The sequence below is a fragment of the Saimiri boliviensis genome, chromosome 13 (assembly GCF_048565385.1).
Source record: "Saimiri boliviensis isolate mSaiBol1 chromosome 13, mSaiBol1.pri, whole genome shotgun sequence".
NCBI classification, from domain to species: domain Eukaryota; kingdom Metazoa; phylum Chordata; class Mammalia; order Primates; family Cebidae; genus Saimiri; species Saimiri boliviensis.
The window spans coordinates 110,837,700-110,851,754 of record NC_133461.1 but is presented as its reverse complement, the minus strand read 5'-3'; the positions used below and the strand labels follow the sequence as shown (position 1 = coordinate 110,851,754).

The following is a 14,055-nucleotide window of genomic DNA, read 5'->3' as shown; positions in this document are numbered from 1 at the left end:
AAGGGAAGCAAAGAGCCACGTGTCCCTTTCTTGCCACAAGCCAGGCTTCTGACCAACTAAATTGCTCATCTCACTGAAACTAGCTGGTGATTAGACTGATGATTTATAGCAGGAGTGTCCAATCTTTCGGCTTCCCTGTACCATGCTGAAAGAACTGTCTTGGGCCACACATAAAATACACTAACACTAATGGTAGCTGATGAGCTAAAACAAATCACAAAAACTTCTCAAAATGTTTTAAGTACATTTACAAATTTGTGTTGGGCCACATTCAAAACTGAGCTGGGCCACATGTGGCCCATACAGCGCAGGTTGGACAAGCCTGTTTGATAGCATTACCTCTTGTTGCTTAAAGCTTTTCCCTTTCAGTGCCCCGAGGCTACACTGCCCATTCTCCAGCCCCTAGATCAGGGAAGGTTCCCAAGTTACTGAAATACTTACAGGAGAGGTGAAAATTGTATCAGAAGCCTGAGGAATTAAGAGGCATTTCTAGTTGGAGCTGGGATTTTGTAAATCAAGGCAGGACCTGGGTGCTCCAGGAATCAATATTGAGATTCTGTCTTCTCCTGGCTTGGCTTCTCCTCATCAACCCTATCTGTGATCTGACCACAGTGGCTGGATTTGCCTCCATTATTACTTCAGAACCTTTCCAGCTTACCACATTATAACCACATTTAAAAATCAAGATTAACTACAGAAAGGGTTGGTTTGGAATCCTAAAAGTTTTAATAATTACAGTTATGTTCTAGACACAATGCTAGACACATCCACTTACATTATTGTATTAAATCCTTCAAACCATTCAAAAAGGTAGGTATAATTGCATTTTCTTACATATAAGGAAGCTAAAGATCTGAAGTATTAAGTAACTTGCACAAGGTTCTGGACTAATAAATGTTAGATCTAGGTTTACTCACAGTTATTTCTAAGTCCACATAAACAGTTCTAAGCGAAGTGACATTACACCTTCTCAAATTCATTGTGTAAATAAATCATATATAAAAATATATCAACATCTGCATATATCTATATGTAGAAAAACAGACAATATATTTTTTGAGAAGAAAAGTTGGAGTCATCATGTTGAAGAAGATTCTTTTTACCTTTAGAGTATCTCCTTCAAACAGCTGGAAGCTTCGTGCTCTGAGGTGGATACCCTTGCCAGCTTCGGTTTCTATTTTATAGATACACTCATGGTTATTATCATAATTGGATGGAAAATTTGGAGACAGTAATGTTCCTTCATTTCCTCTGATACTTGCTCCACATTCCGCTAAAATAAACAGGACATTAAAGAAAGAGGATTCAAAAGTGGAATTACTGTTTTTATCAGATTAAGAACTTCAAAATTATGATAGCCTCCTCTTCTATCAATGTATGTCTGTTAATAATATATTATTTTAAAATACATCAGGGATTTTTTTTTTTTATTGCTTTACCAACTGGGCAAAAAAGACACCTCACTTAGCTCATTTTCAAGACTGTCTTCTTTATTGTAACAGAAAGACCTCTGACTACGTGGAAGCAGCATGCTATCATACAGAGAGTTCTAGAATAAAAAAGATGTGCTCCAGCACCGTGACTCTGGCTGTGTCATCGAGTTGTCACAGCTCCTCTCCCAACACCCCATTCCTGCCTCATGAAATGTCCCCACCAATTCCCGCACGCCCATTCTGCCATTGTTTCTCTGCAGTTTTCCTGCACTGATATCTTCTGTCATCAACTGGGATGCATTCAAAGGAGAATCTAATGATAGACCAAACCATTGAATCACCTTCAGGATGTCACAGCCCTGAACACCTTAGCACTGTCTTAGGATGCAGGAACATTAAATGGCAGTAAATATATGCTTTCCCCCTTTTCCCAGTGAAGGAAAAGGGTAGTTGACTTCTCGATCTAAATTTGTATCAAACAAAATTCCCCTTAAAAAGGTCAAAGTGAAAATACATACAACTCTCCACTTTCTGTCAACCTGGAAAAAGCCACTTAACCTTTCAGCACCTGTTTCACTGTGAAAATGAACAGTTTAGATCAAAATGTTTTTCCCAAGATCACAAAACTAGTACAGATTAATTACTGATATAAACTATTAAGTGCTGAGAAAGGGAATAGCACCTTTTTTAAAAAAAAAAATTCTAAATAACACTTAAGTGTACTTTAAACGCTCCAAAATTCTGAGTCGAACACGATCACAAAATAATAAAGTGTCTACATAGGCGAGTGCATACATACACACACACACACACACACACACGCAGAAGGAGGTTTGTGTGTGCCCAAGAGAGCTCCACAAGAGTCTGCCCCAACGATTTTACTGACTACACTATGTGCCCAGCACACTGATATAAACACCCTACAGAAGCCTACTCATATGAATAACTGTCAGGTTGGAAACTGAGCATCAGTTAAATGCTATGTATGTACTAAGAGTGGAGGAGGAGGAGGCACAATGTTCCTTTTCCAGTGGGTTGCTTAAGGTATCGCAGAATTTTGCAGACGACTTCTGCATGCCCACTGCAACGATGCCGATTCCCTCATACCACCCCTCCCTCTTTGACAATGAACACAATCAGCTACATCACTGGCCATGATTCCCTAATCCACTTGCCAGCAGGAAGTTGCCATGACTGCCTCCAAGTGATTTGTGCACACTGAATCTCAGAATGCCTCCATGTGGAAGGGTGTAGGGAGAAAGTCAGCGAGGAAGACACTTAACAACCTGGGTTCACTTCTCCCTTATCTCCTTACATAGAGGCAGGCTTCGGATGGCGGTCTTGGGGTGCAAGTGCTGAGGGAGAAGTGCAGGCAGCTGCTGATTCAAAGATGCCACTGAGAATTTATAACCATTTATGATCATTTTAAGAAATTTTAGTAATTATATAATTATGTATTTATATACATTAAAAATCCGTTTAAAAAATGAATATATCTTACATATATACATATACACACACCCCCATGAGTAGGGGGGTGGGTGTGTGTGTGTATATATATGTATGAGTTATATATGTATATATATCATACATGTGTATATATGTATATATTTCATATATACATATATATCATATATATACACCCCCATTTATATATATATATGTATATATAAAATAATTTTAAAAGGGAAAGAGATACATATTATATATATATGTACACACCCTCATGAATAGGTGTATGTGTGTATATATATATAAAATCATCTTAAAAGAGCAATATATATATACACATCCATGAGTAGGTATATGTATATATATGATATAAAATCTATGTATTTATATTTATTTTACATATACATATATAAATATATATAAAATACGGAGAGAAAGGCAAGTGATGTGTTTCTCGTGCTCCATATCTGGCCATCCCTACTCCAGCCCACGCCGTGCTGGCGTTTGAACAGTGCTCCTTCTCTGTTAGCAGTCTGATGATTTGCAGACAGTGTAGGACTGAAGAAAAATAGCTTCACGTCTTAAACTCAACAACACGCTATTCAGATAAGTAATCTCATTGGAAAAAGTAATAATTTATGGATACTGAGTATCTTTGCTGGATGTTCTTTCATTTTTGCTTTTCCTTTCTGAAGAAACAGTGTTTTCCACATGAAAGCCAAAATAAACGAAAATAAAATTAAAACAGGCAAGTAGTGAGTCCTCCTGCGGCTGCCCCATGGAGGGAATAGTTGGGGTTTCCATTTATAAAACGTGCTGTCCTTAAAGAGAATAAGAGAAAGTCATTGAATTCTCACAACCAGAAAATGAAACCTAGTCACAAATATTAGGGAATATTTAAAATTGAATTTAACAAAAATCAACTAAGAAAACTATTCAAAATTAAATCCTTTATTAGGTTTATACGTTTAAAAACAATTACTGCAATAGCAGATACACTGGCATAGTGGCAAATAAGTTATGTTCAGTCGTAGGAAAACTTTCAGAGGAATCTTCTTTTGTGGCTATGGTAGCTAAAATTGTGCATGTTCTGGTTTACCATACATTTGAATATATCAAGTGCATTTTTGCAGTTAGTGCATTAGAGGCCTGTGAAGGGCAGGCAGTTGTGGGCCACATATTCTCACCAGTGGGCTGGAGCTGAAAGCGATAATAAGGGGCATGGCCTCTGGTCACCCACTGGGCACCAGGAGATGATGCTGGTCTTACTTGACGAAAGGAGGCCAAGAGGCTGCAGGGAGGGTTGTGGGAGATGGGTAACTGATTGAATATGGTGGCAAGTCCACATATCTTGACCCCAAAAGGTGGGATGACAGCTTTGTCCCTCTCTAGAGTTACCAGAGAATGAGAATTTCCTCCAAGATGTCCCAGTGTGTCTTTAAAGAGGCAATCCATGACAAAAGCAAAACCAGGCAGACCAAGTCTAGTTTCCTCTGTGAATGAGCCAACCCAGTATCTCTGAACAGGAAGGGCTGTCTCATGGAGAGCTGGGACTTCTCTCTATCCCTCCTAGCGGTATAGACAGAAACACATATATATATATATATGCGTTTGCTGTGGGCAGGTTTTCTTCCTTTGTTCTAGTTATGGCTGAACACATTTTCTTTGGTCTCACAGCACTCTGCTTGTGTATGTCTGTGTTATAATATCTATAGTAACCCTGTGACAGGGCAATAAACCTCATTTACAGATGAGGAAACTGAAGCATAGAATAGTTTACAAACCAGTGTCTTTCCCAAGGCTACACCACTAGTATGGATTAATCATTGATGTGATACAAACTGTTAAGGGCTCATAAAGGCAATAGAACTTCTAAAATATACCCTAAAATAATATTTATATGCACTTTAAAATTAATAATTCACACTACTGTTCATAATTAACAATAATAAAACTGGAGTAATACAAGTTTAATGTTCAAGAAGAAAGTGTGTTTTTAAGGAGTTTTATTCTAAATAGGTCACAAATTACAGCTGATATTTGTTGTATTAGTATTTAGGACATTAACTATACAATCATTTCTCTTAATACATTAAAAAAGGTAGGACAAAAAAGAAAAATTTAGCATGTGCATCCATGTGGAGAAAAAAATTTAAACCAAAATAAATAATTTTACATATGTTTTTCTTAGACTCTGGATTTTTTTAAAGGACGTATAAAATCAATGGTAGTAACTAAAGTCAAGTCCTCACTATATAATAACTATGCAAAATGAACCATCCCATTGTAACTGACCATCCTGAATTGACCGACAATGGTGTTGCTTTACCTTTCAGAAAAAATTAAGGGGCAAACAACTCAGCAGCCTTCTAGCACTTCCCAAATCCCACTCTACACTTGCAGTTTGAAAGTAAAGTCTTCTAGTAGTATCTTAATAAGTATTTCTTATAACCTGAGATGCAATTAAGATTTCTAAGTGCATATGCAATAACTGCTCATTTATTCAATATGTAGCTGTAACTGAACCTGAATATACATGACCAAAACACTTAAATGTGCAAAGCCAGGATTTCATCACTCTACGGTAGTGCAGCACAGAATTCAAGTCTTTCACGTGGCATTTTCCCCAAGCGTATGAAATTGCTATGAAAGTCTACCAACTCATGCCTGTAATCTCAGCACTTTGGGAGGCTGAGGTGGGTGGATCAGCTGAGCTCAGGAGTTCAAGACCAGCCCGGCCAACATGGCGGAACCCCATCTCTACTAAAAATACAAAAATTAGCCAGATGTGATGGAGCACAACTATAAGCCCAGCGACTTGGGAGGCTGAGGTAGGAGAATCTCTTAAACTGGAAGTGGAGGTTACAGTAAGCCGAGATCATGGCACTGTACTCCAGCCTGGGTAACAGTGAGACTCTGTCTGAAAAAAAAAAAAAAAAGAAAAAAAAAAAAGAAAGAAAAAAAGAAAGAAAAAGTATACAAATTTGGCTTGTTAACTAGAAAAAATATTTTAATACATACACATTAAATTATACATGAAAATGTATGGAAGTAATCAAATATATATTTAATATGTATTAAACATATTGCATATAATATATACATGTATAATATAAAATGTGCACTCACTAATTTGTATTTTAGTGCCTATATTCCTCAAAGATTTTAAAGATTAACACATAATCACATTTTAAAAAATTTAAATTATGACTTTTACAGGTTTTCTCTGTTTTAGGCCATTATTTATGTTTAAGACTATCCTATTCAACACAGGATAGTTTTGTTGTTGCTTTTGTCACCTTTTTTTTTTTTTTTTTTCTGATTTTATGTGAAAGTCAGTAAGAAAATATGTTATTTTAAACCTGCTTAGCCATTGTACCTGCAGGGCCTAGTGCTTTGTGACTCCATTTGACACTGTAGCAGTGTAGGCATCTCCAAAGGCCTCCTGAGAAACGTGGGTGAGGAAGGAGTGCCGGACCCTGGCACAGTCTCAGGTGCGAGACAAATAGCACTGCTTTTTTTTTTTTTTGACGGAGTCTCACTCTGTCGCCAGGCTGGAGTGCAGTGGCACAATCTCTGCTCACTGCAACCTCTGCCTCCTGAGTTCAAGCGATAACACTGCCTCAGCCTCCTGAGTAGCTGGGACTACAGGTGTGCACCACCACGCTCGGCTAAGTTTTTTTTTTGTATTTTAGTAGAGATGGTGTTTCACCATGTTGGCCAGGATGATCTTGAACTCCCAACCTCATGATCCACCCGCCTTGGCCTCCCAAAGCGCTGGGATGACAGGTGCAAGCCACTGCGCCCGGCAAGAAATAGGATGTTTTAATGACTCTATTGATACGACTGAAGCAGAGCTCATGTGTAGGAACTATGGGAGGTGTGACTGCAAACACAGCCTGCACCAGGTCGGAGGGAATGTGTGGGCTTCCTTGAACCATGGCAAGATGTCCCGAAAAGACCTTGGAGCATGCATGTGTCCTGATAAAAGTATGTTTGGAAAAGAGGAATGCACTAAAAGAAAACAGCTGAATAATCTTAAAGACCTAAACGAAAACACAGAAGGTGTGGATATTGTGAAGATTACTTGTAACACAAATTCTAAAATTTCAATACCAGAGGAATGTCTTTGAAGGTTCAGAGAAGTAATTGTAGGAAAAATAAGCTGTAGTAATACCACGCTTGGTGGGGTACAGTGATTTATGTAATTTTTATTTTGGTCTATATGTCACTTACACAGTGCATATTCTTATTAATATTACATCATTGGTGGGCATGGTGACTTACGCCTGTAACTCTAGCACTTTGGGAGGTTGAGGACAGATCACCTGAGGTCAGGAGTTTCATCCTGGCCAACATAGTGAAACCTCATCTCTACTAAAAATACAAAAATTAGCCAGGTGTGGTGGCATACACCTGTTGTCCCAACTAATTGGGAGACTGAGGTAGGAGAATTGCTTGAACCCAGGAGGCTGAGGTTGCAGTGAGCCAAGATTGTGCCATTGCACTCTAGCCTGGGCAACAAGAAAGAAACTCTGTCTCAAAAAGAAAAAAAAAAAAAAAAAATCATTAAGTAAATACAATTCCATGGGGTATATACGAAAACTAAGCCCATTTTACAGATGAGAAAACTGAGGCACAATAACACTAATTAGGTGCTCAATATCACACAGATATGAGCGGCAGACTACCATCTGAACCCCAGGCAACCTGATCAGAAAGTACAGGAAGTGTCCCATGTTTGTTAATATACAATATTGGTAATTACTTCTATTTGTAGTTAAATAATCCATAAGAGCTACTTGCTTATAATTTCAATAACCTGTGAGTTCAAAGGACAGGAAAGTCATGCTGCTGGGGAAGCAACTTTCTGAACAGGACGGGTTACTATTGTACAAAATGACCTTCGAAGAAACATTGGTTTAATTTTTGGAGGCATGTCTTTTGACTTAATTTTGTTTTCAAAATAAATTAGAAGAATTCTTGTGAAAGCTTGTTATCTCCATTCATATCTGCTCTCTAACACTGCCCCTGTTTCTCTGACTAAGATACCACCAAATAGTTCTATCACAAAACACTTCCTTTTCCTTATTTCCACAGCTGTGCAGGTGGACTCCTAGTATACAGAAACATGATATTCAAATGAAAGAATGGAAATGTTTCAAAGAGCCTGAAGAGAGGTGCTGCAGACCCTGGGGCAGTATCCAGAGAACATAATTTAATAAGACACCAACATTCAATAAACATCAAGTGCTCAGAAAATCACAATATTTAAGTGATCAAAATTTCAAAAATTATTTGAGCTCGATTTAAAACATTCACTGAAAATCGCCATTAGCAGAGCAATTAAATGTTTCATTTTTTAAAAAGTGTTTTCAATAGCCTATTTAAGATGAATGAATACAATGTTTCTTAATACAAATCACTTTCTGTTTTATGAAAAAGCTACTGAAATGGTAATTAAAATTGAATTGTCATTTAGACTTTTGCAATGGAAGGAAACTAATTAAAATTAAATTAACACAGAAGAATGGAGTTAATTGATTTTTCAGTCAACTCTTCTGTACAAAGGCATCCACCTGTGAAACTTGCTGTCTCAGTCTGCTTGGCCTGCCGTAAGGAAGTACCACAGACAAGGTGGCCTCATCAACAGACAGACGTGGAGGCTAGGAAGACCTGGTTCATAGCCATAACCAAATGGTCTGTACAATTAATACATATTCAATATTAGGGATGGTCATTTTATTGGAGATATTAAATTACTATTTGATTATAAAAAAGTGGGTAAAATATCTAACCTCTCAATCTGCCTGTTCAATGTAGTTAAATTGGATTCAAATTCTAGAGCTGAAACAACCGTCCACCTAAATAATGTTGAGCCTACACAATTCCTCCAGTTAACAGAGATGTTTCTGAACATAATAGGTGGAAGTCAAGGTGTGTGGCTGTGGTTGGTAAAACTAGGAAATTGCTGTGGGGCTTTTGTGGGCATTGTGAAAACAGGAGAGCTATTAATAAGCAGATCTCCATGTTTTAGAAGCTTTAGTTAAAAAGCACAGAAATAGAAAACAGCTCAACTAAGAAACAGAGGCACAAATAACTCCCTTTCTCCTTTAAACCAAGTTCATTGCGGCCTCCACAACAAATAAGTCAATCTTGCCCATAAGGATTCTATAAAAATCAAAACATGCAATCCCGTATTTACTCACCAAGAATATCTAAGAATTTCACAAAATGGTACGATTTTTCACCAATTCATTATCTTTTAAACCTTTATTTTTACAATTTAATGTCATTATTGGATTAGCTCTTAAGAAACAACAGAAGCTAACATTTTAGTTTAGAGCATTGCTTAAAGCTTTTAAACCCCAAATTAAAGAACTCCATGAAATTATATATATCTGTTAATTATTATATTTAATTACATATGTATCATTTAGTGTTAAACTAAATATAAATTAAATTAAACTACAGGCAAGATATTTTGTTTTACTATGCCTGCTGGAAATAGCTAGTAATCCATTAAACAATTGAGGCTAAGAGTGTTATTTTACTTTTTTTCATTTCGCCCAGTGACTTTCTACTTTGTCAAGCAAATAGAGTTAATACAGTTAATCAATAAGAGGATAAAACTCACTTTCATTCATTAAAAAAAAAAAACTTCTCTCAATAGATACACATTTAGGGTTTGTGCTGATGTATATAGCACTTTAATGCCCTGTCTGAGAAAAGTTTTTCAACAGATAATTCTGAAACGTCATAGATACAATATTAGGTTACAGAATTGTAGCAAACATTTACCTCCATCATATCTGCTCTCTAACTCTGCTCCTACTATTTTGGACAAAATGCCACAAAACATCACAAAATATTCACTTTTTGTTATTATTCAACAGCTGTGCAGATGCAATTATAAATGTACTAAGACAATCATGGCTGCCCTAGCCACAGTGACTGCTCAGGAACAGGCATGGGACTCTATGTGGGCTCATGAAAGGAAGTCCAGGATTTCCACATAAGCGATCTTGGCACAGCTGTTTCCATGGGGTGGCAGGATGTGGGGCTATAGCACTGTATGTGATAATATAAGATCAGGAAGCCACCCAGTGCTTTATTCAGGTTGGCAAAACTGAGAGATGCTGAGACCTCAGGTTCTTCATGACAAGGTTGAACCCTTGATCAAACTTCACCTGAAGCTGTCCCTATGTATGGACTTTATATCACCTTACTAATAAACTTTCATTTTGACTTAAGCCAATGTGGGTAACTTTTTCTCTAACTTCTAAGAGAAAATTTTCCTAAATAATATATGTATAATACAGACGAGCAACAGGTGCCAGAAGAGAAGGTTTAAGCATTTCTAATGAGGTTGCATACTCAAGGTATATATGGTATTATTTCTATCATCCTAAATACATAATCAGGTTGACAAAACACAAATAAAAAAGGTTCCATCTCTTTCATTTAAGAATGACTTGATAAAGAGGACAATAGTTCTTAGCTCAGATGCTCACTAGAAATTCCATGTAAGGTCAGGCATTTATTAGGGAGGCTAAGACAGCATGCTTCTGACTCAGCCGACATTCCTTAGGTGACACCTGCAACCTTTGGTATGGATTTGCCTCTTTCTGCCACAGGCAAATCATTTTTATTTCTATAATTTTAGAGAAAGGAACATGAAGTATGGGTGAATAAAATTTTTGAGATCAAAAGAGAAGCTTCTGACGAAACTAATTTTCCTTTTTTGGATACACAGAACTAGATCTTAGGGATGAGGCAGCCCACTGTAAAGGAGCTGTCAGTCTGAGGAGGGAGACAAAGAGATGACGTCAAATTGAGTGAGTCCAGCCGCTGCCAGGGAGGGAGGCTCGCCCTGCAGCCTGGGCAAGTGGGTAGAGAAAGAGAACACTGCAGGGGAGCTGGAAACAGAGAGAGCCAGCCTGAGAGGAGAGTGGGGTGGTTGATTCTAAAGGAGGGAGCAGCCTGCAGATTAAATTAGACACAAGTCACACTTCTAATCCCAGCACTGTGGGAGGCAGAGGTGGGCGCATCACCTGAGGTCAGGAGTTCGAGACCAGCCTGGCCAACATGGTGAAACCCATCTCTATTAAAAATACACACACACAAATATTTAGCTGGGCATGGTGGCAGGTGCCTGTAATCCCAGCGACTTGAGAGGCTGAGGTGGGAGAACTGCTTGAACCCAGGAGCTGGAGGTTGCAGTGAGCCAAGATCACACCACTGAACTCCAGCCTGGGTGACTTAGTGATACTCCATCTTAAAAAAAAAAAAAGGAAACAAAATGAAACAAACAAACAAAAAAACCTAATGGCAAATCGACAAATACTGCAATTACTTTTGCACCAACCCTACAGAAAGAACACTGGTGCTCCGGGGGCCGGAGAGGGCTCCCTCTGTCACCACGAGGAGGCTGGCTGAGCACTGAGTCCACTCTGGAGAGCCGGTGAACGAAGGACTCTGAGCCAGCACAGCATGGAGGAAGAGTGATCTGAATAGCAGGGGAAGCAATGACCAGGCTGTTACAGCAGGAAAATCGATGGGGTTTTTGCTTTGGAGAGAGCATTCTGGGAGCTATAGTCCCTGGAGCTGGTGGGAACTGAGGAGTCCAGGGAACCATCAGAGGGAAGGGGGTTCCTGGAAAGAGCTGGGGCTGGGAGGGCAGGGAGGAGGATCCTGACCTGAGAGCTTGGCAGTGGGCAGAATCCTTCAGAACTCGGAGGTAAGCAGGTGTGGGGAATGAGAGAGAAAGAAATGAAGACAGCACCCAAGTGCACCAGAAGGACTGGAAGAAAAATCACGAAACCGTAGGCAAAATGCAAAAGGCTAAATACAAAAAAGGCCTGTCCCAGGCCCTCTGTTTCGCTGTCCAGTGCTGTGGTTAAAGGCTGAATTGCATGCTCGTTGGGTTCGAGTCTTCCTAGCTCTGTGTTTTTGGGCAAAGTTCATAGAGTCTTTTTGCCTTAATATTTCCATCTATAAAAGGGAACTGTCAATCACAGAGTTTACTTCATAGAGATGTCATGAGACTAAATATGTTATTACATGGAAGGATCCTAGAGCAGTGCCTGGTCTACCATAAAGTGCTTGGTAAAGATCAGCTGTTCTTCCAACTCTAGTTACTGATTATTTCATATTTTAGACCACAGAGTAAAAACCTGAATGACAAGGAAAACAGCTTAAAGATAATGAACCTAGATAAAATAGAAGAACATTTAATGGGTCTTTTCATTATAATTAGTAGACCACTTACTGTCACATATCTAGATACCACTTTCATTTCACTAAGTTGGGGGGTTTGTCCAGATTTCAAATGGTTTCAATTAGGAGTCTCTAGAACAGACTCTAGCCAACTGTGGGAACTACTAAGATCATCTGCAAAATACTGTATCTTGTTTTCTTAACAGTCAAACTTTGCATTCTATTCTCAAATAAATATTATAACCATAAGAAGTAAGAACCACTATTTTTTTTTTTCAGGATAAAAACAGATTGTAAAAATATACAGACGTGTTTTGCAAAGAGACATAGATGATTTGATTCATGTTTTTTTTTTTAATTAATGAAATTCTGACTATGTATCTCTAGCTCATTAAAATCCAAAATGACAGGTTTATTGTTTGAGTTACATGATATTCCTAAGCAACACCAAAAACTAAAGAGATTCTGCACCATGGTAAAATAAAACAAGTTATGCTAAATGAACATGTTTGTGTTTCATACGGATTATTAAGTTTTACTTTCAGACCTCACCCACCTGCCTCTGGTTCGTTAACTGGTTAATTTAGGGTGGTTCGTATTTTGGACTCTCCACGGACTCAGAAGGCTCGGTTTTAAGGAGAACCATGGTTAATCTCTTATTTCCCTTTTTTCTTCACGATGACGTTAGTCAGTTTTTTGTAACTTTTAAGAAACAATCTGTAAGACCCAGCATCTGCTGAGCAACATGGCTGGATGGCAGGAACTAGGCCTTCTCTGGATGGCTAACTACGAGAGCTCTGGCTGTGTGGGCAGCACACGCCATTTGAGCTATGACAGCAGTTATGATTCTCCTTTGCTAACCTTCTCAGAGTGGCACAGTTCCCAGACGGCCAATAAACGTTACCCCCATGGATCAGCAAGCCAATTCCTGCATGTAATCCTAGCACCTCATTTCAAAGTAATGAAATAAAAATTCATGTTACTCTTTGGAATTATCTCTTGGATTCCTCCAGAACACACTGAAAAAACAAATTCAGCATTCAAATGCCCATCATGCTCACTTAGCAGGAGTGTGCAACCATTATCCAATCAAAGTGCACAACTGACAACAACAACAGAATTGTCATCATCCTTATACCAAGGACGCTTGCTGCTTTCCATCAATATAACTGTCAGAGGTTGTGCTATTATAGCTTGGCTTCTATCTTTCATTTTTTTCTTTTGCTCCCAATTTTCTCTCTCTACATACATTTTTTCCCTTCATCAATATGCTTGACACATGCTTTGGTTTCACTATTCTTCAATCATAAAATTTCAGAGCTGAAAGGGACTTACATTATAGAAGACGTAATTCAAGCCCATAGTAGTTAGGAAGCTCCCTTCTCCCCTGACTTGCGAGTGGGGCCCACACTGTCACCCTCTCCTTCCTTGTCATCCCCCTCTGACCCCACCCGACCACCCTGGGCTTCTTGCTTGGGCTATGCCCTGCCCCCATGGATGAATGAAATGAAAGCGTGTGACCACCTACCCACACACCTTGGCAGAGGTGCACTCCACACACGGCGGCCCCCACCCAGGCAGGTAAGCTTGGTTGCACCTTCTAAGCGATATCCTGGGAAGCACGAAAATGTCAGAGAGTCTCCCACACCAAAGTGAAAACCAATTCTTCGGCTGAAGGCGGGGACTCCAGGATCATCACACGGTTCCAGGTCATATTCTGAGGCATGCAGAGAGAGAGTAAATGCATGAGGATTTGGATAAACACATAAAGATAACATAGCAAGAATAAAAAGGTGCTATTACTAAAAAATAAACCTACACATATATTTTATACAAACACTGTTATAACTGTTATGCATTTTTTTCTTGTACTATGAACTGTCTGTAACAAATGATGTGGGATTTAGTATTTTTTTAAGTATTGACATATAAGAATGAGAGTTAATAGAGG

General features: G+C 38.7%; 1 protein-coding gene across 3 annotated transcripts in view; it reads right to left on the bottom strand.

Annotated features, from left to right (window-relative positions):
* Positions 1-14,055, bottom strand: part of CSMD1 (CUB and Sushi multiple domains 1) — a 2,098,967-nt gene that overhangs the window by 433,575 nt on the left and 1,651,337 nt on the right. For all 3 annotated transcript variants that reach the window (XM_003940706.3, XM_074384178.1, XM_074384179.1), the window contains 2 exons: positions 13,633-13,821; positions 1,104-1,273 (listed from right to left, as the gene is read on the bottom strand). In XM_003940706.3, the coding sequence (XP_003940755.2) occupies positions 1,104-1,273; positions 13,633-13,821 (359 nt within the window). The remainder of the gene's footprint in view (positions 1-1,103; positions 1,274-13,632; positions 13,822-14,055) is intronic.